Genomic DNA, 27,289 nt, shown 5'->3' on the forward strand with positions numbered 1-27,289 from the left:
GTTCCAACCCACATGTTTTCCTTCAGATTCTCTCTCCCTGTCCTGTTGATGGGTGAAGGATGACAGAGCAGGTTGGGGGGCACCTGGTTAAAGTCAAAATGCTCCCCCCACACTGTAACCAAACCATGGGTAAGTGCTGGTGCTTGCCAGACTGCCCTCACTGCCACTAACCTTGTTCCCCCAAGCAACACGTCTGAGAATGCCCACAACCACTGTCATGAAGGCACAAACACCCCCACTGCATTAAGCCACACAACACTCCTATTGAGGGCTGAACACCTCACTGGCATCTCGTTACCACGAAGAATTTGCAATTTATTGTACAGCAAGAATGCAACATAAGGACTCAACCCAGCTCTTCAGAAGGCCCAGCCCCAAGGTGCATTGGGAAAGAGCTGGGAATGAGAGCAGCTGAGAGCCCAGCACTAACCAGCCCACTTCAACAGCAACATCCATGAAGAGGATTGCTGTAACACCTTTCTCACCAGTTTTTGTATGTGTTTTCCATGGTTTAATAAGCCTCCTCAAGTTGAAAGGACAAGCCTACTTCCATAAGGCCAACAAGACAGGCTTGGGCACTGCAAGTTGCCCAAGCTGCATGTAGAATCAGGTATAAATTAAAGCAAACCAAGTGGGAGTTCAGAGTAGTGAAATCTGCCAGTTTCATAGCAGCTTTCTGTTCTCTCTCACCCACCCAGCAATACCTGTTACACAGAAACATCAACAACAACTCAAGAGAGCTGTCTCTATTTCCATGTACTTTGGTTCACCTTTCCTATATTTTATGCAAACCCTTCAGAACTTATTTAATCAAGGTAAAGTTTACACATTGAGTTTTGCTACCGAATTTCATCTAATGAAGCCAACATGGTGGTGTCCCGTGGGGCCATGGATGCAATGCCTGACTACAACACTATCAGTCCTGCAGGGATGGAGCTGGCTCAGCTGACAGAAGTGGAACTGTGAACCAAAATGCTGCAGTTCAAATACAGATCCAGTCAATGCAAGAGCAGATCATGCTCAAGAATATTCCTATTACTACTGATAAAGATTTTATAATCACTTTATTGAAAACTTACTAGCTTGGATTCCACCAAAATAGTTTGCACACTAGAAGTATCCCACACAGAGAGAAGACACAGCTCTGCCTGACGTTTGGAGTGTTTCACAGGAGACAGTTTCCCACACTTGGGTAAGTGCCTGCTACGGATACTCACAGCTACTGCATCCCATCTCTATCAGCTTACTGCTAAGAAGGTACCAAGGAATGAAGTTCTGCTTCTTACCCATTAAGACTCCTTCCCCTGCTAGGCAATCCTGAAATCCCCAGCTAACTGCAACTGAGAGCCATACCTCTGAAAACAGAAAGGGTGTAGGGAATAAAAAAAAAAAAAAAAAAATCAAAGGCAGTGATGTGTGATCAGCACAAGACAAAGGTACCCGAGGGGCAGTGAGCACTGCTCACATCCATGCCTGAGCACTGATTTTGCTGGGCTTTGTTTCCAGCCTCCCTCAATAAGCTAGATTGGATTCTGTCACCATCCATCTGTCCTCCTGCAGCACAGAGAGCCTGCTGTCTTATTTAATAGTACTGACCCCTGCCAACAGGTTCTCACTCTTTGAATGTGTTCCTTTGGTGTTCAGTCTTTAGCACTAACACAGAAAGCCATCAACAGCCCAGAGACACATCACTGCCTCCAGGCAAGGGCTGTGCATCCAGTTTCTGCACAGGACAACAGCCTGGGCACAGTGCAGCTGAGGGTGGCCACACAGGACAGCTGTGCTGGGCTTCAAGACCTAGCATGACCACTCTTCCACATAAAAGTAATTACAAAACACCCAACTTTTCCCTTGAGAAATAGTTTGGCTCTGCCCAACGCTGACACTCCAGTGCTGGTGACAGGAAATGTCCATATATCAGTGTCCTGTGCTGTAGATTTCATCCCATGCCAGTCTTCCTTAAGGGAGATGCTCTTCATCTTCAGGCACAGAGGGGCTCACCAGCTTGGGGCTGGGCCTCAGATCCTCCGGGAGCTCATCGTGAAGGAGCCAGAGCACTCCTTGCATTTCCACACTCCTCAGGGAATGTGCTTCCTTCCTGTAGCCAGGTCAGAGCATTCCAGTGATGCAGGGATGATAACACACTCAGACACTGCTATGGCTGTCTCTGCTCACAGTCACTTGGTTTCATAAAATGAGTTTTCCTTTCCAAGAGGCTTGTCACCAAGTCCCTGCATTGCCCTGGTACAGTGCTGAGACCCAGCAGCATCCTTAGGTAAAAGACCTGACCATGCTTACCATATGATCTACTCCACAGGCCACATCCACCACCTCACCGGGTACAGTCACCTGGATCAAACACAGGAGAGTGGGTTATTTATCAAGCTCATACTTCACACCTGGCAGTTCCTATTTCTCATCCTCCTTCCACTCAACATGCCACTAGTTTCACAGGGATTTGTACCAATGCAGGTGCCAACTAGAAAACACAGAAAGAGCAAGATTCAGCACCAAGCAGGGTTGTGCACTGAGCTGTGAAATACTCCTCTCTTTCCTTCACAGAAGCACATAAAGCTTTGGAAGGAGAAAGAGCAGGCTCACTAGCAGACAGTGAGGAGATTGGAGCCTCAGCCCATCTGTTCAGCAGCAGAAGCAGCATGACTGAACAGAGCATAATCTAGACATTAGGAAGAGGATCTGCCCAAGCACCACAGGGATTTGCCTATTTTTCATCAGCAAGGACTGGAACAAGGCAAAGGCTCAACTCAGCCTATGGCACTTTGTGCTTTGATGCTAAGAGAGCAGCTCCTCACTCCTGAAGCTTATTCACTTAAAACTGACTTCAAACCTGAGGAAAGCAGAGTCTAAAAAAGCAAGTTTTTCCTCAGAGCCAAGAGAGAGGACAGCAGCTAGTTCTAGGGCAGGAGGTCACAGACAAGGATCCTGGCACATTGCCACAGTACTGTCAGACAGGAGCTGGCTGTCTGAAAGAGCATAACCCCCAATGCCCACATCTGGGGAAATGAATTCAGAAATTCCACCCAGCCACAGCAGTGTGATTTTAGGCAAATGTTCCAGAGCTGGTCTGGTTTTGTTCATTTTTAAACAAAGAAGAAAGCATACTACAGAAACACATTTACTGCAAGTTCAGACAGACAGGGACTCCAGGGTGGCCCTGATTGCCTCCCTCATCTCCTACTTGGCCTTCATGGAGACCAGGAGCATCTGTTAGGCTGAATGCTGAACTCCAGAAGCAAAGACACTTCTACATCCACCGAGTCTGGCTCTCAGAGCCATCTGGGAGGAAACAGTGGAACTAGAAGCACTGTAAGACAGCTATGAACACAGCTGAGTAAGGACCTCCTGGATAACCTGACAGTCAGTCCACTGACCCACCACCACAGATGGGAAGGAAGCCCACCACTATGTGGACCTGTAGCCACTACAAACCAAAATGTTCACCTAATTTAGGTGAGTAATGACTTGGACAGAAGACCAATACTGATGGTTTTCTTTGCACCACATACAAATGGAAGAGCAGGTTAGAGAGGGAAGGAAGATGCAGGAAGGGTAGCAAGCAAATCTTGTGGACTGGAAGATGAAAACTGTTCAGATGTGTTGGCACAGCATCAGATGTTGTTTCAGGATTCAAAATCATTACTGGCATAGCAGACTAAAATGTTTACTGAATACCTCCATTCCCAGGCTCCACAAGGACCTCTGGAAAACAAAGCACTTCTACAGTCATCTTAGCCTTCCAGTCCTTTCAGAATTACTCAACAAAACCACACAGCAAAAGATAATCCTTGCCCTCAGGATAACAAAAACTAGCCAAAGAATACACTCTTGGCCTTAATACCACCGTCCTTACTCTCCATGGGAAATACTGGTCTTCCATTCTTCCAGTTCCCAGGCACCCTCTTAGATTCTTCCCCCACACAAACAGTTCTCCTCTGTCTACACAGGAGAAAAAAATAGAAAAGAACAGAGTCATTAAACAGGAAGAATTCTATTTATGATGCTGGCAAATGTGGCGACAGTGTTTCTGGAAGTATACAGGGTTATATGAGCAGTATGACAGCTACCAGATTTACTTCAATGTACAATAAATGTACTTGTGTTTGGAGAAAATTATGCCTAATGAGCAGTACAAGAAACAAATTCTGTGCACAAGTCTTTATCTCCCCCCCTCTTACACCACATGCTTCAGAATTTTATTTGAAGGAAGAGTGCAGCAGCAGAAATTCCAGGGAATCATTTGTGAAGTGAATAATTTGTGCTGAAAGTTAGACAACTGCAGTTATCTAATCAGTTATCTAGTATCAGCTATCACCAGAGCAAATCCAGTAAGCAAGGCAGTGAGATCTGTCCCAAGCCATCACCTGGAGATTGCTTATTTGACTGTCTGAAAGAAGTGACCTCTTAATGACAGCTAGGGAAAGGCAAAAATTTGTGTTCAACAGAGTTGAAGAGTTTTTAGCTCCTCAGGAAAACACACAGATCTCAGAAGTGTTTGGATCAGCTCCACAGCAGAAACAACCAAAACACAGTATTATTTTTATGTATGATTAACAATTTAACCAGAACACTGTTTCTAACTCTTTCTGAATACCAAGGGGAGCCCACTTCCAAGCACCCTGCAACCAAACCGATGGTGTCACACATACTCCTTGTCCCAAAGGACTCAGCCCTGCCATTTTTTCCTGCTGCCAGCTGGATCTCTGAAACTGCTGCTTGATGTTAAATGCCTTTCTAATTTCAAACCCTTCAAAGGCTGAGAACCCACACAGGGTGCACAGAGCACAGTATCATAACCTAGGCATATTAAATGCTTGGGTCTGCCCATCTCAGGCTGCTAACTCAGTTGGCCAGAAATGCCAAGAAACTGATATCTAGCTTCATTTAGAATCAGTTTTAGTTTGTTCATTTATCACATTAATTTTCTAAACTGCTAAAGTGCAGCAGACTCACTCATTCTATACAGGAAAATGAAAAAATCTTCTGGATTTTGTGTATGAGAAAAGTTTTTTGTGTAAAGACAAATAACACTTTCTTAATTAAAGCATAAGTTAGTACAAAACATATGCCAGGAACCATGCTGACAGCTGTAAATGTGCTGTCTGGCTCCCTGCTGCTGCATTCCAGTGTGCCTTCAGTTTCAAGAAAGATGGGTACATTTTTTGGAGTGTAGGGTTTTTTTTGGTTTGGATTTGTTTTGGTTTTGTTTTTTTTTTTTTGCTTTTTTTCTCTTCTGCCAACAACACAGCAACATGATCACTCTATGACAGCAGGATGAGAAACTTACTTGTAAGTGCTGCAAATTGGCTGAGTCCACAGCGAACGTGAGCAACACGGGTGTCTGGACTGAAGTCTGACCAGCCAAAAAGGCTGGGTGGGATCATCTCTGGCACTGCTGTCTCTATTAGGTTTGGTCCTTTCCCAAGAATTCCATATCCCCAGACAAAAACATTTCCTTCTTCTGTATTACAATAAGAACACATTCTGTAAGAAAGTCTGTGCTTGTGAAATTCATGCCACAACCAAAAGTTAATCAGAACCAAAGGGATATTTTCCTTTCTTCCAGCTCAGTCTAACACTTTCTCATTATTTAAAATCTGCAAATAATGCATTCCCATCTAAGTGCCTCAATCTTTTCCTAAGCTAGGCAAGCAAATCAAGCCCCCTAGGCAGAACTTTCATGGGGAAATAATACCAACACAAGAGCGAGCTTGATAAAATACTACTGACTGATGGGACAGAGGTTGAGAGCTTATTATCATGGCTTTCTTCTTTGTTGCATGCACAAACCAGCAATTGGATGTCACTCTGGCATTCTGCCTTAAGCTGGGTGCCTGGGAAAGGCAACAGTTGCACAGCATAAGAAAGAGTATGTTTCTATGTCAGCTAGCTCTGTTCCCTTCATATTAGAAGCCCTGGTCATCACAATACCCCGGTTATAAATGTTAACATCTTCATGGAGATAATCCTTCAAGAAAGTAGTACAATCCCCTCCCTCATTCCTTCATGCAGCAACCCTCCAGCTATGCTCCCCAGACACTGACAGTCCAAAGAACAGGCACTAAGGACCTGCTGCACAGTTTCACTGTTCTCAGAACTCTCTTCTTTCCATCCTAGTTCATTATTTATAAACATGTCAGATTCATATGGAGTCTGAGGGGCTCTACTTTCTCTCAAGTGTTGCCTTACTTCCTCCCTATATCCATACTCATTACAGGCCATGCTCAGAATGACCAGCAAAGAGACCAGAAGAGCAAACAGCTGCCATGCCCCTGCTCTAGTCTGCAGAGCACTCACAACAGCACACACTGCAGCACTGCTCTGCACTAGTGAAAACAACTCCTCTAGTACATTCTTAAATCACATTTCTCAGTCTCCCAGCTTTTTCCTCATAACATAGAGCATTTCCCTGTTTCCAGAAAACAAGATACTTGTTTCATAATGTCACAATCCACCTACTGTGTGGCCCTGCACCAAAGTGAATGATTCTAGAAGTGAACTCACCTGTTAGCACAACATTACCAGTCCCTCCACAGGCAGCCTCCTTTACCTTCCCAATCTTGAATGGCAAATGCCTGGGAACATTCACCTGTACAGATTGCAGAAGAGTTGTTAGAGACAAGGTAAACTGCAAGCTAGACATACATTTTAACTTGTTCTCTAGTTCTGGTTAGAGCTTACATACACTGGATTCCTGATACAACCTTTATTGCCTGAATAATAAAATGAGTGCAAGTCCCAAAATTAAAAAAAAAATCTACAGGAAATTCATTAAGGTCAGGACAAGGTGGATAAAGTTACCTACTAGAAAGCTTAAATGCATGGCAACAAGGCTGAGAATGACTAATAACTGCTTCTTATTCCTGGCTTTTAAAGTCAGACACCGGTCAATAGGTGAGCACGTCTTCAAGTCTTCACACTGGATTAGATCACTAAAATTCAGTCTGCAGTGGTGTTTTTGAACATACTAGGGAAAATTACTTAAAGAAAATCACATTTATTTGGTACAGCCCAACACAAGATACATACACAGCTTGACATATGTAAAGAGCAATCTTCGATTTCATAGCTCTGCCATTCTACACTTTGGACTGCATCTATATTTTAGCTAAGACTCTCATTTTTTGGCAGATGTGCCATTCATCCATTTCAGATGCCACAGACCTCCATCACACACCCAGCAAGGAAAACTGCTGCACTGCATAATCTGATCATTGTCCTCAGGTCTTATGGGTCTCAGCATTTAGCCCTACATTAAGGTTACACCAGGAGAGGGACAGGAAACAAAGCTCTCTAAAATTTTGCTAAAGCTATTCTAATACAATTGTCTGCTCTTAACTTCTGCCAAGAGTAGCTTGAGTATTGATTAATTTCTTGACTACATTTTCTAAAGTAGCTGTAACATGAGACCAACAGCCTAATTACCCCAGCAGTACAATGCCTAGTGTGAAGACAGCACCCTACCAATGCCCCATGTAAGTTTGCTCAAAAAACCTTTTCATCTGTGAGACACTGGAATTTGTTTAGGACTCAGTTATAAACCCACTAAGGATGTCCATGAAAAATTCACCAGCATCCAAGGCTGACTGGAAGGAACTTCCAAGGGCCATCTGGATCAGCACTATGCTCAAAGTAGTATCACCTGAAATCCTAGATTAGCCAGCCAAAAAAGTAATTCCTGTCCTGAAATGAGCAAAAGCACTTGAGCTGGGTCTCAATTTGGTGCAAAGTCCACAGGATGGAGAAAGAAAAGTATGGAGTTCTTAGGCTAACAAACTGGGGTGAGGTGACACAAACCTCTGCTATAAAGTGGGGAAACATACTGGTGGTAAGCACATCTACAACACATACTGCCCCCTAAAGCTACATAAACATGTCAGACAGGTTGGTTTTGTAAGTTTATGTAAAAGCAGGCTGCTAGTGGTGTTTGCATCTGCTGTCAAAAGAACCCAGAACAGGGAGAAACACGTAATTTTTAACTCTGTGCCCAAGCAGCTGAACTGAAACACATAAAAACACACCCTCAGCTCAACTGACCTGTGTGGTTTCTGTGACAGAAGCCAACTGCAAGTATTCTGAATTTCCCCAACCAAAGACATCTCCTTCATCTGAAACAGCCAGACAACAGTCCCCATAGGAAGAGACCTGGATAATGTTTACTCCAGCAATGTCGCCATGCAGCTTAGTAGGAACGCTGGTGATGTTATAGTGTCCAAGACCTGAAAGGAAAAAAGTAGATTATGAAGAATTTTTTTCCAGATGCAATTTTTTATTGCCTACATAGGACCATTTTTGTCACGCTGTAACAAAATCACCCTTCCTCTGAAATAAATCTTTCTGTCCATACTGCTTACTGTCCACCAGCTGCAACAGACAAGCAGCCACAAACACCACTTCTACTAGCCAAAGCCACCTCTCTGGAGTACACAACTTTATACAATCACACGCTGAAGAGTCTCATATCTCTTGTCTGCATGGACCAAAGTGTTTAAAGAACAATAACCAAGATATTGGTTGGGCAGATATCCCAACAGGGATGAAGTTTTACAGTGTTGCATCATGTCTTCTGCAAGGAGAGCCATGAGTGATAGCACACTGCAATCAGTCAGACAACAGCAGGGGAAATGGCAAAAGAGGCTGGGAAGCAAACATTTTACATGACAAAATGCTGCCTGGAAAAGAGACCAGAATATAGATGACAGCTTGGGTTACACTATATTGGCACAAAAGAATCATGGGAAGAAGTCAGCTTTGGGAGCAGTAAAATGAATAAACAGTAGGAATGACTGTGAGGAGGAAGTTCTCTGCAGCAAAAGCCACCACAAGAAGTGCCTGCCCAAGGATCCCAAGCTAAAACATGCAACTGCTACCAAGGTGTTTGTCAGTTCAAAAGAACAGAACAGACCCCAAAACAAGAATGAGGAAGGCAAAGCTGCCACCAAACTGAAGAGTAAAGCTGCCCAAGTCACTTCCACATCTCCTCAGAAGCTTTAAACAGCAGATACACTCTCCTCCAAGTGCATGCTTGGATTGCCAGGGCAGCATCGTAAAGGTCCTCAAAAAATGAACTGGATTGTCTCAGTTTGGTTACACAAGAGTACTGAAAACATCTACACAAAACTTAGCAGCCCCTTTCTATCCACACACTAGCAGCCCCTTTCTATCCACACATGCATGACAAACACATCACAATTTCTCAATTAGGACAGTTTACTATTTTCATCAATTCCCTCAAAAGCAAGCTGAGCTGAGTTCCTACCTGTTTGTCCATCAGCTCCCCATCCACATGCATAGACTGTACCTTTCTTGGTTCTAAACAGACTGTGGTCCTGCCCACACACAACCTGCACACAAACAAGGAGTCAGTCAGGAAAGGTTACATGCTCAGACTTGATTTAGTGAAGCGTTGGTGACAGACAAATTGAGCAATGAACCTCTATGATGTCCATCAGTTCACATTTTGACCTTTTTCTCCTGATCATATGGCTCTCGAGAAAGGGAAGGCCAAGAGCCACAAGATACAACACAGAAAACAGAAGAATTTTCTTTATGGAAAGTGACGCTGCAGTTGAATTGTTCTAAGATCCAAAACAAGGAAAGAAAACTCGATTCAGCAGTATCACACAATAAAAGCAGCAAAGAGTAAATAAGGGCTCCCCCTTCACAGGATGCTAACCACATAATTCTTGATGCCAGCTATGGATTCTTTGCAATGTAAGCACTCTAGGCACACAGCTGTTCTCAAATCTATATTTATGTTGAACTAGCCATCATGTCTGCCACAGGCTTGGCACGAATTAAAGCCAAGGAAAAAGCCATTCAAAAGCAGACATTAAAAATTCAACAAAGATTAAAGGGATTTAATCAGCAAGTTAAGAGTGACGACCAATATTAAGCACATAACTGCTATTATCAAAGTACAATCAGGTACCAAGTATCCGATCCCCCTAAAAAAATTAAAACCATGAAAAGTCCAAACAGAAGTTTTGCAAGCCTAATTCAAAACAGTTTTAGGATGAACCACAGCACAGTCTCATCAGGTGGGTGTACATGCAGGTGTACATGCAAGTGTTTCTGCTGCCCTGCAGCAGCAGGTGTTTCTGCTGCCCTGCAGCAGCAGGTGTTTCTGCTGCCCTGCAGCAGCAGGTGTTTCTGCTGCCCTGCTGTCCCTTGCTCTCCTAGGAACCTAACCTAGTGCTGGCTAGTCTAAGTGCACGGTTTCACAGCTCATTTCTGAAAAGGCAAAGACAAAATTTAAACTCCTAAGCAATATAAAAGTGACAAAAGGGAACAAGAAATCATGACAGGAAGAGAGTAGTGGGTAGGAGAGCTCAGAAGTAGACACAGTACTCTGAGTGTGGCTGAGTAGAAAAGAGGAATCATCCCCTTGATGTGCAGGTAACACTCCTCCTAATGCAGCCAAGGGTATCATTAGCCTTCTCTACAGCAAGGCACATTGCTGGGTCATGGCCAACCTGGTGTACCTAGGGCCTTGTCCACACAGCTGCCTCCCAGGCAGTCACCCCTCGCCCATGCTGGTGTCTGAAACTGTTCTTCGCCAGCAACAGGACTTGGCCATTTCCACTGCTGATGAGGTTCATGTAGGCCTATTTCTCCAGCCTCTGGATGGCAGCACCACACTCTGGTTTATCAGTCACTCCTCAGAGTTTATGTCATCTGCTATCTGCTGAGGGAACACTCTGTGACCCAGATCACTAGTGAAAATGTAAACAGGACTGAACCCCAGATCCCTGCAGTCCCACACTTGTTACTGGTTTCAACTCGGCTTCGAGCCAGTGACTGCCACCCTCTGAGCCTGGCTGTTCAGCTGGTTCCCAATTCATCTTCAGGACTGAGCTCAGATGATCCTCTCACCTGGACAACTCTGCTGTCAAATTCCTTCAGCTGATGAATGACATGGCTTCCACTGGACACCAAACAACCACCAAGAAGAGAAAAGGCAACACAGAGGATTTCAGAAGACTGCAAAAAAACACAAAGGTAAACCTGCCTCTACTGAAAGCCATTTTATCACCACAAGTAGAGAAATTTGTTTGCATGTAGCTTCACTGCAAAATACCTGCACGAAGAAAGAACATCATTCTATATTCTCTTATTTAAGAAGTTGAGAACTGTCATTTTTTAAAATATAAGCTCTTGTGACTGGGGGTAGGGGCAACCCTCAAAGTCAGTCCCTAGTCTAGAATGAGCAGACACATGACACAATACTGCAGTACCCATATAAACACTACACTAAGCTAGAGATAAACCAGATATCCCAGAGCACATTGTAGTGCTAACATCCCTGTCATTTTTTCACAATACCAGGCATTATCAACAATCCAATGACTGACTTCCAGTATCAAAACTAACAAAAGCTACCTAATTACAGCTATTTTCTCAAACTTTACAGACCACGTGTTATGGATCACAGACAGAGCAATTTTTGGTCCTAGTGGGGAATCAGAAACTCAACATATTCCCACTATTCACTAACTCTATCATACAGAGCACTTTGAGCCTATGCTTTGGTGAGACCCACAAAAAACCCAATGAAGGAAAAGCATTACAGACTCAGAGGCAGATGCAGCAGAGACTTAAGAAGAGGATGCCTCTTTCATAATTAAATGGCACTTCTAACATCCTCAGGAACAGCAAATGTACTCTGAGCAGCTAAAGGGAGAAAGCCCATCTACTAACACCAATTACCTCAAGCAATTTATGAAGGCTGGGTTCTCCCACTATGCCCTGCAAGAACTGTCCCATGCTGACATTCTTTTGTCTCTTGTGAATGTTGTCAGCAGAGTGCTAGTGCCCAAGCCTGGGTTCAAAGGCTGCTTGTATGACACCTGCAGCACAAAAGCCTCAGTTCTCAGACTCCTTAATCTTAAATGGAATGCTTATACTACTAGACCTTTTCCATCTTCAGGTTTTTTTGCAGAGTTGTTTTCATGTAATTATGTTTCCAACAAAAAGAAAGTTCAGGATCTTTGAATTCTCACCTGTAAATTTCATCTTCAACTACCTTCCGGCCACACTGTCCATAAGAATTGTTTCCCATTGTGAAAACTGAAAAACAATTACAAAACACACTAGTTTATTACTGCCCAATCCCCTGAAAGCCTCTTTTCAGGTCCTCAAAATATTTTCAGGCAGTTCTAAGTCTGAAAAGTAGAGCACAGCAATGTAAAAATTGGTATAAGCTTTTTTTGAAGTCCACTTGAATGAAAATGACTGAATCCATTTTCACCAGCAACACCTGGCAGCAATGCTGTAGGCACAGCAGCAGTGCCTGGAGTCCGCTGTCTGTCACAGTGGGGAATTTCCTAGCTCATCCTGCCACTGTCAGAGACTCAGAAACAGATCAGCATTCCCACAGGAGTGGGAATCAATGAACCAACCAGCTCACCCACTAAGAAGCTGCACTGGATCACTTGGTGCAGCACTGAAGCCACTGCACCAGAGAGTTCCCAGAGATGTGGAGAGACAATTCACAAACAGGATCTTCTCTATAAAGGACTACCAATTAATTAATTTCTTTTATAAACATGTCACTCGGGGGGCTTAAAGGGGAAGTAACACAGGAGTACTGGCATAGTCACCCAAATCTGCATTCAAAAACACATCTGAGTGAACAAGACAAACAGGCTGCACTCAGCCAGGCCTGGGGCTAGAGAAACAAAACTTGTAGTAAAAAGCTCCCAACACGTTTACAACTTGAGCCAAGTGAAGCTCACAGCTTTCCCTCGCAGAAGCAATCCCACAAAAGCCAACAGCTGCCTGAATCCCATTTACAGTGCAAACAGCCCAGCTGGGAAATAGCTCTAGAGGACAGAAGACAATTTTTTTCAAGCTTTTAGTAAAAGCATAGCCGGGCACCCATAGACATCACCAGCACAAGCAACACTGTACCTCCTTCACTATCTGTCAGGACCAGGGAATGGGCTCTCCCACAGGACACTTGCAAGACTCGAGTTTGCTGTGGTTTCTCCAGTGGTAATGGAATTGGAGATGGTTCCAAGACATATTCATAGCCCTTAGCTTAAGGAAAAGAGAACAAATAAGTCAGTAGCTTCCACAAATCCAACATATATTTGCTGATCTTGTTGTACATTCACACACTCACTTCTGCTTTGTTATAGAAGCAGATACATTTTAGAAAGCCAAGACAATAACCAAAGAGGCTGACAGGGATTTATCACAGAGAGAAAGAGGTAAAAGATACGGAGATAGCTGAAGTCAGTAATCACTGCCTAAACAAAAGTCCACCATAATTAGAGGGTGAATGTTATTAAGGCTTCAGGTGGCAGAACTGTGAAACTGAGGCTTTCACTCACATGTTCAACCACTTTGGTGAATACAGCTGCATTACTAGAGCTTAATATCACACACAAATGTTCTGTGCAACTGGTGATATTGCAAACACGGTACAAGAGCAACAATCACAAAAATGTAGCAGGAAAGGTGAACAAAAAATCTTGAAGAAAAGTAGGTTACAGGCACTTTCGGAAATAAGGAATGCAAGAAAGACTAGCTAGGCTAGGTCCATAGGGAATAAGACATCTAACATTTATGAAAAATTACATGCTGTACTTTAAAAAGATTTAGCAACTTGAAGAACACAGAATCAGTTACAGTCAGCTGGGGCTGGGGGGGGAAGAACAACAAACCATAAATCAATATTAGGGGAAAAGTTAAGAGGAGATAAAAAGCCTTGATATCAAAGTTACTGTAATAAGTTAAATCAAATCCCAGAGGACCCAAAGCATTATTGCATACAGGCAGCAGCGCCTTACTGGTTCTCGCTGCCTTCAATAAAAATAAAAACTAAAAAAAACCCCAACAACAACCAGGCAAACAAATAAAAAATAACAACAAAAAAACTAAGATTAAAAAAAATTAAAATTAAAAAAATCTACACAGGTCTTTTGCAGTAAGACACTACTGGATGTGAGGACAGGCAGCACAACAGGCAGCTTGCCAATGGTGAGCATCTGCCATGTAATAGAGCAGGAACTTAAAGACAACCAACTCTCTGTCTAGAAACACCTGGAAGTCACCAAGCAAAATAACCTTTTCCTCTCTCTGCTCCCTCCAGCAGAAAGACACATCCTACTGGGATATGTAGTCACCATCACTGATGGCTGAGGGGATGTGGAGAAAAGAGACAATGAGGTGGGTAAGGAACAGGGGGTGAGTGTGAAGTATCAGTAGTTTAGATGCAACCATCTAAAAGTCAGAAGGCTGCAAATTCCCTTGGAAATGACGCATCTACAGCAACGCAGTGTTGGGAGCAGCAGGCACCAAAGTCAGTCTGTGAAACAGCAACGAGCAACACATCCCAAAGGAAAACTTGTCTGGGGTTACATTAAACATGGAGCAGTAGCAATCCCACTGATCTCCACCACATTTTCAACCCATCTTACCAAACAGACTCTCTTACTTAGCAGGGCTTGATATGCAAAACTCTTTAACCTACTTCTGGATTCTCTGACAAAAATAATCTCCAGGTCAGATGAAAAAAAAGGTAACTGCAAGATGCTCCTAAGACATCAGCATGTACATAAGACCCAGCAAGAGCTGAAACCTTTAAAAGCAGAAGTGAGCAGAAGCTTCTGCAGCCCCTGCATGTTGCAGCTGCTGTTTAAGCACACACTTGCTGTGTGTGCACACTCTTACAGAGCTACCCAGTGTGCCCCACAAAATACCACCACTGCAAACCTCAACATGCTGCAATTTTCTTTTGCTTCTCCACCAAGTTTAATCTTCTGCTCATATCAGACACATCCTACCTTGATGGATTACACTCTTATACATCATAATGACAAAAACTGCTTTTATTGTGATTTTCCTCAACTGTTTATGAAGGAATGACTAGGCAGCCAGCCAGTCTATGAGGAAAGTTTGTGTTTTTCCTGTCTTCGGTGGTAGGTGGCAATGTTCTGCACAGAAATCGCCTTCTTAAATGAGTTTGAGAGCTTGGTGTAAGACAAAATGACTGAAAAACATGTTTTTCCTTCAAAATGCAACCTGCTATTAAAATAATTTTAAAATAAACCCTACAGCTTCACAAAAGCCCCACAGACTGTATAATAAAAACTCTAACTGGGGAGGGAAGGAGGATTAAAGGACTTTTGTTTTTAAGTGCAAAGGCAACAGAAGCGAGCAAACCATCCTGCCAAAATGATTTTATTAACTACACTGTGCCTACTATCAAACTAGAGATCCAAAACCACAGATTAACCAACATCACCCTCTGCAGAATAAACAGCTACATTCCTATCCAGATGAAACTAATTAAGTGCAGTGTATAGAACAGAGGCACATGTTGACCAATTACAAAGCACACAAACACACAGCTAAATTTCAGAAAAAGATCTGTTTAAAAAAATAAAGCGCAACCTGAGACTGCATCAAAGGCTCACAGCTCCAAACACATGAAGATTCCTGTACCAGAGGCATGCTGCAGTGTCACCCTGTAAGTCTTTAAAACACTTAAATCCTTACTTTGATCTCTTCTGCTTCTCTGGAATCCAAGCTGGGAATCCTTGTTGAGCCCCATGCCCCACACTTTGGTGATGTCTCTGGTGTTAGAAGCCAGCAGTGTGAATCCATAACCACAGGCAGCAGAGGATATCTTTGAAGACAGACAAAACCCACACCATTCAGTTAGAAATTGTGGCTTAGAAAAGCAAGTTTCACTCCCTGCTACTTGTTCATCAGCATTCATTCTTCATTTAGCTACATTCACATGCAGCTCAAATTCATGGCATGTATGGTCTTCCAAAAATTATCAGTCTTCTGTGATAAGCACAGTGGTGAAAACTCAGGTCCAACCATTCTGCCTTAAAAGTTTTGGTTTTGTGTGCATACATCTTTATTTCTGCATTAACTTGGCCCCATTCAACACCACAGAAAGACTGGTCTGCTGACCTGCATCAGCAGATTAAAAAAAAAAAATAATAAAAAAAAAACAGACAGAGGAATAACATGTTTTACTCCTTTTGACGAAAAAAGCACCCAGCATAAGAGTCACATGAGGAGCAACTGTGGTCACTTGGTTTGTTCGGCCTGGAGAAATGGAGACTGAGGTCAGATCTCACTGGGGTGTGCAGCCCCGACCTCTGCTCTGGGACCAGGGACAGAGGGACAGGACCCGAGGGCAGCTGTGCTGGGGGAGGTTTAGATTGGATTTCAGGAGAAGGTTCTATCCCCAGAGGGTGGTCGGGCACTGAACAGGCTCCCCAGGGAATGGCCACGGCCCCAAGGAGGGCTCGGACAACTCTCAGGTGCAGGGTGGGATTGCTGGGCTGTCCTGCACAGGGCCAGGAGTTGGCCTCCCTCATCCTTCTGAGTCCCTTCGACTCAAGATATTCTATGAACGCTCTGACTTCCTCTGCACCCGAAAGCAGAGCAGGAGTGAAAGACGTCGGCGGAGGAATAACATGATTTTCAACACAAGCTTCCCGTCTGTCAGGTGGGAGCAGCCTCGGAGCCACGGGAAGAGGCCCATTTTATCTGGCAAATTCTCGTCACACCCTGGCTCTCTAATGCCTCTGACAAAATTACAAATACATCTTTTCTAAACTCTGTGCTGCTGCAGTTAAGACAGTCCTCATCCCAAGCAATACCACTGTATCGATAAAAAACACTGAATCACGGCAAGGCCTTTAAACCCGATCCAGTAACGCCGTTCTCAGCTGCGCTAAGCCCTGACCAGGCTCCGGAGGCCGGGGGAGACACGCTGGCCCCGGGCCCACCTTCTCCTCCGTCTCCAGGCGGTACGGCGTGGGTTGGATGCGCCGCGGCTTCTTCCAGCCCGCGTCCGGCTTCACGAAGCTGGGGATGCCCAGGGCGCCCGAGTACGTGAAGCCCCACACGAACACGCGGTCCTTGCGCCTGGCCGCCTTCCCCGCGTACTGGAACACCGGGGCCGCCTCCTCGGCCTCCCGCAGCTGGCGGGTGCCCGGCGGCCCCGCCGCCGCGCACAAACCCCGGCAGAGCAGGCGCCGCGCCGGCCCCGCCGCCGGGCACAAGCCCCGGCAGAGCAGGCGCCGCGCCGGCCCCGCCGCCGGGCACAAGCCCCGGCAGAGCAGGCGCCGCGCCGGCCCCGCCGCCGGGCACAAGCCCCGGCAGAGCAGGCGCCGCGCCGGCCCCGCCGCCGGGCACAAGCCCCGGCAGAGCAGGCGCCGCGCCGGCCCCGCCGCCGGGCACAAGCCCCGGCAGAGCAGGCGCCGCGCCGGCCCCGCCATGGCCGCCCTCAGGCCGCCGCCATCTCGGCCGCGCTCACACGCGGGCCCGCGCGGCGTCACCGTCACCGCCCCCGCGCATGCGCGCGGCCGCTCGCGCGTCCCTTAAAGAGACCGCACCCCCCCACGCTGTGAGGGGAGCGTCCGCCCCCGGCCCGAGCGTGAGGCACAGCCCGGCGCAAACTCGCACCTGTGGTAATCGGGTGCGACTCGTGCGGAATGAGTTGTGATTATATCAATAAATTGGGAGAATAATTAGAAAAGTATATGGGTTTCTTCAAGAATACATGTGGGGAAGCAGGATGCGGGAGTTGGATTCGGCCTTGGGAATGGAGGAAGTCGGGAACTGGCTCCCAAACCAAAATTGGCATCAGCTGAGGTTAAGGCAACTCCCAGAGTAGGATCGACCTTGATTATGAATAAAGTTGGGACCATTCCAGACAGGGAGTCTAAAATGGTGGCCTTATCTATGAAATAAATAAGGTTTAATTGGAAGATAATGCTTACTTATATGACACCAAGCTCAATGTGCATGTGCCACCTGCCAGGTTATCCAGAGGACATGTGAGGAAGACCTTCAGCCTTCCTCCAAGAATACCCCCAAAGAGTCCAGAAGACCCCGTAGCAACAATGGGAGCATGCACTGTGTAGAATAGTGACACAGATTTCAAGAACCAAAAATGGGAGGAGATTTACAGCAACTATTAATGAATATGTACCAGCATACAGTATAAAAGTTGTGCTTGGATTCTTTGCCTGTTGTACGTGAGGCAGGGTGGGAAGCCCTCTCCGTACCCCGGTCAGTTTTGCTTATGCTTTATCCGAACCACTGCCAAATTTTTTTTTGTAACTACTGAATTATATTTGATGGTATTATTATTTTATACCTCAATTAAAATTGCTGCTAAATTTTACATCTTGTGGTTTATTAAATTGGACATATAGGGACCTCATTTATAACACACCTAAACCTACACCCTGACCTAGACCTGAATCTAAACACACCCCTAGACCCCAGTGTGGACTTAGACCCAGGTCCAAAGATCAAAACTGAAACCCAGGCCCAAACCTACATGCCAACCCAGCCCCATCCCAAACCCAAACCGAGATCACACCCAAAGCCAGCCCTGCCTGGCACAGCGATGGCAGGGCTGGCTGTGGCAGGAACCAAGTGCAGCTGTCCCACCACACTCTGTGTGTGAGGCAGCCCTGCCTCAACACCGAGCCCTCGCTTTCCTCTCGAGGGAGCCAAGCAGCCACCTTCCAGGAGGAAGCTGCTATCCTTTCATCCCCCAACTAAATTTCCTCACTGACAGCATCTTTTGCAAGAGTCCCTTGCTCAATATCCACCTGGAGGAACACCTTTCCTGCCACCATGCCCACACTGCTCCTCAGGGTCTATCAAGTGTCTCTCCTTTATTGATGAAAACCACAAAAATAATTCAAAATACAAAGAGGTACTAGAATGGCATCTAGAGATGAGGACTTGGTGCTTATAAGGAGCTGGTAGAGCAGGGCTGGTCCCTCCTCAAAGTGCAATCAGGACACCTTGGGCTGGCTGTGATGGAGGATGAGGATGGGCACTGGGCTGGGCTGGTATGGCCGCAGCCTTCCTGGCCTGTGCTGGCTACCAGAACCACCTGGATCCCTGGATCCCTGGTTCAGCTCCAAGCCCTAGCTGCACAGGAGCTGGAGGAGGTGAAGCTTTGGGTAGCTGGTGTAGGGGCTCACAGGATCCTCACAGGATCTTCCTCCGTGTGCTCTCAGTGCAGCGGTTCAGGATGAGGTCTTTGCTGGGACGGGGAGGAACAGCAGGTTGAGCCTTGGGCTTGTTGTCCTCTGGCTCATTTTTCTCAACTGCAAGTAAAAAAGATGTACAGATGGGTCAGAGCTCTTCACCACACACCACCCTCATGAACATTCAGCAGCTTCCTACATCACGGCCACCAAAGGTCCTGCCTCTCCTCCTGTTCCTGCTGCATGTAGTGGTCTTCCTGTAGGTCACGGTGTCAGGACGTGCCCACCAGTGCCCACTGGGAACTGTGCTCAGGGAAAGCCTGTCTTTAGGTCTGCATGAGGTCTGCCCATCTTTTTAGCTCTGGGAAGGTACTGCATGGGGTCTAGCAGATATAAAGGGTATACTGTCACCAGAGGACATAAGGAAAAACGACGCACCACAGCTTTGGTCACTGTGAAGAGACTAATTTATTTCTTCTGACTCCAATCATTTATAGTTCTCAAAAGGTGCCAGTGGATTGGAAGGTGAACGTGCCACCTCTCCAACGACACTGGACAAACTACCAGTCTATCAAATTTCTCCGCCTCTATGAAAGAATGCAAAACAATAGCTTGTTTACAGAAAGTTGCATGAGAAAGTTCTCTACAAGAATGTAAACTCAGAAGGCTTTAGAAAATCCTAAGAAATCGGGGCGACAGTATACCTCAATGACTACCTCTCTCCTTCATGAAGAGACACTTTTTACAAGGGCCTGAAATGGTAGGACAAGGGGGAGTGGCTTCACACTGTCAGAGGCCAGGGTTAGATTAAATATTAGGAAAAAATTCTTTTCTGTGAAGGTAGTGGGGCACAGGTTGCCCAAAGAAACTGTGGCTGCCCTGTGCCTGGAGGTGTTCAAGGCTAGGTTGGATGAGGCTTGGAGCAATCTGATCAAGTGGAAGCTTTGAATGAATTGGTCTTTACGGTCCCTTCCTACCAAAACTGAATTCTATAATTCTATGATTCTTCATGTAACACTTCCTTCTGGGGGCTCTGCTGACAGCTAACATACATGGCAATTGCAAAGGTAATGGCAGCATGGGGGAGGTTAGGTGCACAGAGGAAAGCACAGGTCCCAAATGTGGGCTGACCTCCTTCTAGGACCATATTCTGGTCTGTCTGACCTACAGCCAGGGGTAAGAAAACTCATTGAAAGAAACACCTCCCTGCACAGACTTTCCCAATGGGAAAAGGACAGATGGGCATGGTGTGACCTCAGTGTGCCATCCTGCTCCAGCTGCCAGCACTGGTGGTGGGCATGGGTCACGCCTGCAGGATTCCAGTTCCATTGAGACTTACTGATGACATTGGCCTTGTTCTGGGAATTTCCCCGCATTTTCCGCTGGTTCTGGATGTACTTCTTGCTGTTCCTCCTGTAGGTCTCCTGGCTGATTTGCTTCCGGCCCTGCTTGTGGATGCTCTTCACATTTCGGATGGTGGATCTGCAAGGAGTGAGAAACAAAACTTTCAGTTTTCATGCTGGCAGCTCTCACACCACACACCTCCTTTCCCCACACTTCCTCCTCTGCTTCACCCAAACCCCAATTTCTGCTTTTGGGTTTTGACTGGTGGATGCCAGCCAGTGAGGGCAGCCATCGGTGAGACACAATCTACGATGTGTTCAGAGGCAGCTGCATGGTGCTTTGCAAGCAAACACTGAAGGGTGAACCCTGAGCACAAGTCTGGAAAGTAATGATAGGGATTGGTGAGGAAGATTGGGTGTAAAGCTGGAAGGATGAGATGGGCATGAGGTTTATCCAAGAAAGCCCCAGAAGTGATCTGTAGCTCTTTGATGAATGAGCATACAGCACCTATCCAAGCCACAAAATTGAGGTCCCTGGTGTGGGGCTTGGCATGGCTCCCCAAGGCTCAAGGGTCAGATACAGGGGAATGGAGTATGGGGAATGTGTCAGTGTGCACCCGGATGTGCGGTGTTCAACCCACAGGAGAGAAACTACTGAGAGAAGTGAAGAGCTGAGCAGCTTGGGGCTGCTGCAGGGGAACTCCCAGCACCGGGGACTGTCCCTGGGCAGGCAGACAGAGGCCCCTGCTTTGTCTTCAGTACCATGGCAGCAGTGAGGGAGTTCCTGATGTTCCCCATGGCATCATCCTCCTGCTCTTCTCAAAGAAATGTGCTTGTCTGCCTTCAGCCCCTTCCTGGTCTGAGCACATACCCCATGTCATAGCAAAGCTCTTGCCCATAACAGATCACCACATTTGCAACAGGGCTTGGCCTGGCTGCCAGTGCCATGGAGGCAGCAGTCACAATGGCAGGGGCACAAGCCACTGTCCTTGGAACAGGCCACCTCATCTCCCCCAAGGCTACCAGCAAACATCACCGTGTTCAAATAAGTAGATCTGGACCATTTTACACTGTTTCACACTCAATCCATGCTCCAGCAAAATTGGATTTGGAGAGATTTTATAGCAGGCCTAATGTGTCATCTTGCAGAAAAAAGAGATAGCAGCAAATTCTGCCATTTTTAGCCATTCTCTTCGCACTGGAATTCATGAATTATTATTGCTTTTTATCTTTTTAATCAAAATAAAATCCCTTGCATTAGCTCAAATCCTCCCACTAGATTAGGCCACTTGGCCAACTCCATTTAGTCAAATGTCTCCTTGCCTCCGAAAGAATCAGTGCACACACTTAGGAAGCAAGAAAATGGCCAATTTGAAAATTAAACAAAATCAGCCCAGAAAAGAAACTTTGCAGAAGGACAAGGAGAAATACACCTGACGTGTGGACCTGTTGGAGCAAGGATCTTGGAGCCCTGCATCAGCAATGCTGGGGTGCTTGTGGTAGTTGGGGAGCACAGAGCTGGTGGGAGGACAGCCCTGGTCTGTCTGTGCCCTGCTTACATTTCTCCAGGCAGTTCCTCACTGACAGGGCAAGCAGGTGACACCACAACACTCTGTCTGGTTTAATTCCATCTCCCTCAAGGAAGAGGGAGATGTTCTTCTGTTCTCTACACAGAGCTTCTCCTACCTCCGTGGAGGAGCACCCCGGTTCCTCAGCTCACTCTTCACAGAGGTGTTCACCTCCCCGGCTTTCTGCAGGTACATGGAGGGGTAATAACCTGTGGTTTCATCCTTCCTGCAGTGCAACACAAAGCAACATCACTTACAGTCGTGGCTCTGCAACCACCTCCTCAGTCCAGGAGAGAGATTTGATCATTCTTGTGGGTGGTCACAGAGTCCCAGAATGGATTGGTTAGAAGGAACCTTAAAAAGGACCTCATTCCAACCCCCTGCCACAGGCAGGGACACCTTCCCCTAGAGTAGGTTATTCCAAGCCCCATCCAACCTAGCCTTGAACTCTTCCAACTCAAGACATTCCATAGTCATAGTTCAGGCCAGTCCCCTGCTGGTGCCATGTGGGTTACCTCTCATGTTCCTTGCAGCTGGGATGAAACTTGAGGTTTTGCAAAGCAAAATATGCCAGAACAATTAGAGTCAAAATAAGAGATACATGTTTTCTTTCCATCTGCCTCCTGCTTGGATATTTCTGAAGCCCTCAGGAGAGGAATTTCCAGCTGAAATGTTTAATATTTGGCAAAGAACAGACTCTGAGAAGCAGCCCTGCAAAAGGAAGTGCTGGGCAGTGGTACCAAAGATGCCATGCCATGGCTTTCAGAGCCCTGATGTGGAGCACCATGGATGCTCCCTTTCCTCTTCCTGGGTGCTGCTCGCCTGACCTGTTCATGGCATCTCTCACCTGATGACCCACCAGCCATCAAGGAGCTTGTGGATGACTTCAATGGTATCACCCTCCTTGAGGGTCAGCTCATCCTCTTCCACAGCAGTGTAGCTTTTCTGGACCACGTATGCTTCACCTACACATGAAATGGGGATGGTGGATCATGTGCTGACACCTCAGGGATGGGGGCTCTACCTCCCCAGCCACTGAGGAGGCACCAGAGCATTAGGAGGCACCCTACATTTTAAGCAAGACTCAGGGTGCTTCAGGTTTGGATTCAGGCTTCCCCCAGTCTTGTCATTGCTCATGGCTCATCCTAGCCCCTTCACCATCACTCCAGAAGAAAACTTTTGGGTGCAAGCAGAGGAAGCACACCTATCTCTGCTCGAAAGTGTGGTCAGAATTCAGGAGGTGAAATAAGGCAGAAGGAAGTGTTGTGCTAATAGAGCCTTTTCCAGTGTTGTGAAACCCACAAAGCTGAAGCCTGTTGAGCAATTGGCACAAGTCTGCAGGATCCTTCCTCTGTTCCACATGATAAAGCCCTGTTGTCATGGCAGGGCAATGCAGAGGGCAGGGAGCCAGGGCCAGGCCCTGATAAGGACAGCACAGAGATGAAGCACTGTGAATGCCTGTGTCCAGTTTGGATTTGGATGCTGCACCATGCTGTTCTGCTAACCCAGCACCTCAGCCTTCACCCAGCCACCTCAGCACAGCCACTGGGTAAAGACCAGCCAAAACACAAATCTAATGCTGAGTTGCAGGTCATGGGAAGCTCCCAAGGTTGACACTGAGGCACCAAGCCATGAGATTTATCCCTCCTGGCAGTTCCTACAGCAGCATCTCTCTGCCCAGTGATCCTGCTCAGTCTGAATTGCCCAGCTTTGCAGTGAGCCATCACAGTGGAGAGCTGCAGCAGCCTGTGCTCTGACACACACACACACACTATGGTCACCCCAGCATTTTACCTGCATAGTTAGGCTCCTGCTCTTCAGACTCATCAGGACCATCCATTGGCTCCAGATAGGCAGCAGGTACCCAGCCTCGCTTATTCTTCAATTGACAAAACCACCAGCCTGCAAAGAAAGCAACCATGGGCAAGAGCGGAGAGTGTTGTGGGGAGTGGCACCAGGTCTGTCCTGGCCAGGGCAGGTGCAGGCATCTCTGTGTCCTGGACCAAAGGGACAGTGCCGGGGCCAATCTCTGTTGACATGATGCAACCAGAGAACTTGACCAGTTCATCCTGCTCCTGCTGGGCAGGAAGCCTCACAGGCTGAGGCATGGCCAGGATGTTGCTCCGTTTGCTAGAACTGCCCCTCACCCTCAGCCTTCACTGCCATAACTAGCTCACATGCTGTGTTTGGACACAAGATGCAAGGGCAGCACTCATTCCTGCTGAAGTTGTGGCAGGGAGTGGGCTGGCCCTCAGGGGCTCTCAGGGGGATGGACACATACCGTTCTCGCTCTTCTCCACGACATCCACCATGTCCCCAGCTTTGAGAGCCATCTCAGATGTGGAGCTCTTCTCATAGTCAGCGATGGCTCGGTATGTTTGCAGGACAATGGGGCCCGTGATGTCTGCATGAGAGAAGTGACAGATGTTCCCTCCTCCAGCCCCCAAACCAGAAACACTCTATTCCAGGCCAGCCAAAAGCAGCCCCAGGACAGGCCAAAGTGCCCTCCCAGCCTCTTTCAGCCCCAAACCAGTTGGATTTTAAGACAATGACTCATTCCACCTGAGGATTTGGCTTCTCCATAGCTGCAGCTCTGGCATAGCAACCATGTTCTTAATGAGGGTATCTGCCATGGAATGACAACCTCTCTCCCCAGCAGGCTTCGCTGCTGTTGAGGCAGCCACTGGCAGCCCTCTGAGACCTCTTACCAGTGGGGCTTTTCTTGGAATCCTTTGTCAAGAGGAAGACCTCAGGCTTCTTGATCCTAGACAGGTCAGAGCAAAGGCAGCTCAATGCCAACCAGCCCTATCCAGCAGCACCCTCCCTGCAGGCTACTGCCAGCATCCAAGGCCAGGAATGCAGGATTTCCCTCAAAAGAGCAAGCAGCTGGACTCACTGGCTGTCTGTGACAGGGTTCATGTCATCATGACGGACCTTGAAGAAGTTGACCACATGCAGGCACCGAGAGATCTTGTGGGGTAGGTTGACCAGTGTGTAGCAGTACTCAGCCAGTGTGCCCTGCCTGTTCTCAGTTGAGCGCTGCCCATCAAACCACTTTGGGGCTGGGGGAGAGGAGAAGGGGCTCAGAAAAAGCAGACAGAACACCTTGTTTTTAATACTTTCCCAAGCACACTGCTCTGAATCATTAATTTTGCTGTGCAAACAAGTGGGTCTGGCCCCGAGGTGCTGCACGGTTGCATTGTGCCAATAAGGTGAAGCTTTGTGGGAACACAGCTCTTGCAAGCCCAGAAATGATCCTATTTCACCCTATTTCAGTTTTAGCGTAACTCCTACATGTGTGTTCAGACTAAGCCCAACTGTTGGGCCACTAATACAGCAGATGCACCAGGGCACCAAGAGGGGCTCAGGGGACCAGCCTGCAGTCAGAGGAGATATGTTTATCCTCCCATCCCACTGGTTATGGTGTTCTTGACTCCAGAGCTCTAAAACACTGCTGGCAATCCTGACCCTGAGCAGTGTTGAACCACATGATGGGAGGTGCTTTTGTGTGGTCAGTGGCACCCCATGTCCCCCCAGCAGTCTGACACCTGTCTGGTCCCAGTGCTCTCAGTTCCCCAAATGGAATAAGGATGCTTTGAACAGCCCCAGCATGGTGGGGGGCAGAGTGATGGAAGAGGCCCAGCACGGTGGTTGGTGTTAGCCCAGCTGCAGTGGAGCCCCCCCAAGACTGGCACCCACACTGCTGCATAGTGCAGGTTACTCCTCCGCCAGAGATGTCGACCACATCTGCAGCTCTTTTTCAGACTCCCTTCTGCTTCCTTTAAAGCAGGAAAGTGAATAAAATGGGGAAGTTTCCTGACATGCACCTCGCCTGGAGAGAAAGCATCAGCTGTTTGGATCAGGAGTTCATCCTCTGTCATTGAAGACATGTTGCATTGTTTCCTCTTACAAAATATCTGTGTTGCCATAAGGGCATTAAGCCAACCCCAGTGGTGGTGTCACCAACAGAGGGCTCAGATCAGTTCCACTCAGTTCAGCCTCCCCAAAGCCAGACACTTTGCACCAGCCAGGGGTCATAGGGGTCACAGCTGATTCTTCTGGATGTGCCTCTGGGGTGCCTTTAGAGAGGAATGACGGGGTCTGCAGGGCTGCTGAGTGTTGGGAAGAACCACTGCCACTGCCCAGATCTTTCTGGGGTTTTGATTTCAAGCCTCGTGTACAGGAAATACTGCACCACCCACCTGTCTGGGAGGCAGCCAGCACAGCTCAACCCACCAGGGAATTTCCCAGCTAGCTGCAATTTCTATTCACCCCCCAGCCACGGTGCTTGACCCTCACCTGGCAAGTGCGGGATGATCCGGTTCTCGATGTTGATGTCCCCGGATTCAATGGGGAACATCTCCTTCAGGACTTTCTGCAGAGCAGAGCCAGGCACAACAGTGAGGACAGCACCAGGGGAACACGCTGTGACACCCACTCCTCTGCCCCTAGCTTGACTCCTTTCCTGGTGCTCGCCCTGCTGCCCCCAGCATGTCTTGGCTGGATCCCACACCTCGGCACTCTGTGCCCAGGGACACAGAGCCAATGGCTCCCACCTTCAAGGGGCAAAAAGAGAGAAGAACTGGACTCAGGAGCCTCTTTTGAACTAGGTTTCCTTTGAGGCAGTTTCAGATGGCATTCATCCTCCTTTTTCCCCACCCCAAGCCCATGTGTCCTGGGAGGACTCACGTGGAACTCATATATCTCAGTAAAGCGGCGATAGACGACCTTTTCGGAGAGGTCATTCCACTTCACCAGGAACATGTAGACCTGAGGAGCAAAGCAGAGTCTGCAGTTTTGCAGACAAGTGGGACACCACTCCCCAGTGTGCCCGGGGAGCCCTGTGGAAGGTCCAGTTTCAGATAAAATTGAATGTTTTCCTTCCACCACCCCAATGCAAGTAGCTCTGCCTTGCCAGCAAATAAACTGGGCACTAGGGGGGTTGGAATGGATGGAGAGGGGACAGAAACATGCATGGGTGAGAAACAAAGAGGAAAAAACCCTTTCCAAGACTGCAAAGTAGCCAATGGCTTGCAAAGGAGATGCCCGAAGTCTTGTGTGTTCAGGACAGTTTAGTCTCTGGCTGCCTGCAGCTCATGTTATCAGCCATGACCCCCTTAAAAGGTTTAGGCTCTCAGACACAACTCCCTCAGGAAATCTGTCGGCCAGGGTTTTTACCCTGGCCAGTCCTCACATGCCAGAACGCTGCTGAGTACTCACATAGTGCTGGCTGGGGAAAAACCTTTTCTCGTAGCCCAGCAGTTCGATGTGCCGGATGAAGGCGTCCCCCATTGCTGCTACTGCCCGCAGTGCTCTAGTCCGGACCCTGCTCCTGCCTGCCTGGGCGCCCTCCCCTCCCCTCTGCCCTCGCTCA

General features: G+C 47.3%; 2 protein-coding genes across 2 annotated transcripts; both read right to left on the reverse strand.

The window, feature by feature from the left end:
• Positions 1-1,045: 1,045 nt before the first annotated feature.
• Positions 1,046-17,039, reverse strand: RCC1L (RCC1 like). The gene is made up of 11 exons (XM_068210149.1): positions 16,779-17,039; positions 15,526-15,655; positions 12,931-13,059; positions 12,021-12,087; positions 10,894-10,945; positions 9,278-9,362; positions 8,056-8,237; positions 6,523-6,607; positions 5,306-5,479; positions 3,872-3,957; positions 1,046-2,349 (listed from the first exon to the last, which is right to left on the reverse strand). Exons 2-11 carry the CDS (start codon positions 15,578-15,580, stop codon positions 2,272-2,274), a joined length of 993 nt encoding a protein of 330 aa, XP_068066250.1. The 5' UTR covers positions 15,581-15,655; positions 16,779-17,039; the 3' UTR covers positions 1,046-2,271.
• Positions 17,040-18,657: 1,618 nt separating this feature from the next.
• NCF1 (neutrophil cytosolic factor 1) lies at positions 18,658-27,289 on the reverse strand. The gene is made up of 11 exons (XM_068210129.1): positions 27,136-27,289; positions 26,605-26,685; positions 26,215-26,290; positions 24,812-24,977; positions 24,624-24,679; positions 24,197-24,319; positions 23,710-23,817; positions 22,763-22,880; positions 22,034-22,141; positions 20,344-20,486; positions 18,658-19,124 (listed from the first exon to the last, which is right to left on the reverse strand). The coding sequence occupies exons 1-11, from the start codon at positions 27,205-27,207 to the stop codon at positions 19,006-19,008; spliced, it is 1,170 nt and encodes a 389-aa protein (XP_068066230.1). The 5' UTR covers positions 27,208-27,289; the 3' UTR covers positions 18,658-19,005.

The sequence above is a fragment of the Anomalospiza imberbis genome, chromosome 20 (assembly GCF_031753505.1).
Source record: "Anomalospiza imberbis isolate Cuckoo-Finch-1a 21T00152 chromosome 20, ASM3175350v1, whole genome shotgun sequence".
NCBI lineage: Eukaryota > Metazoa > Chordata > Aves > Passeriformes > Viduidae > Anomalospiza > Anomalospiza imberbis.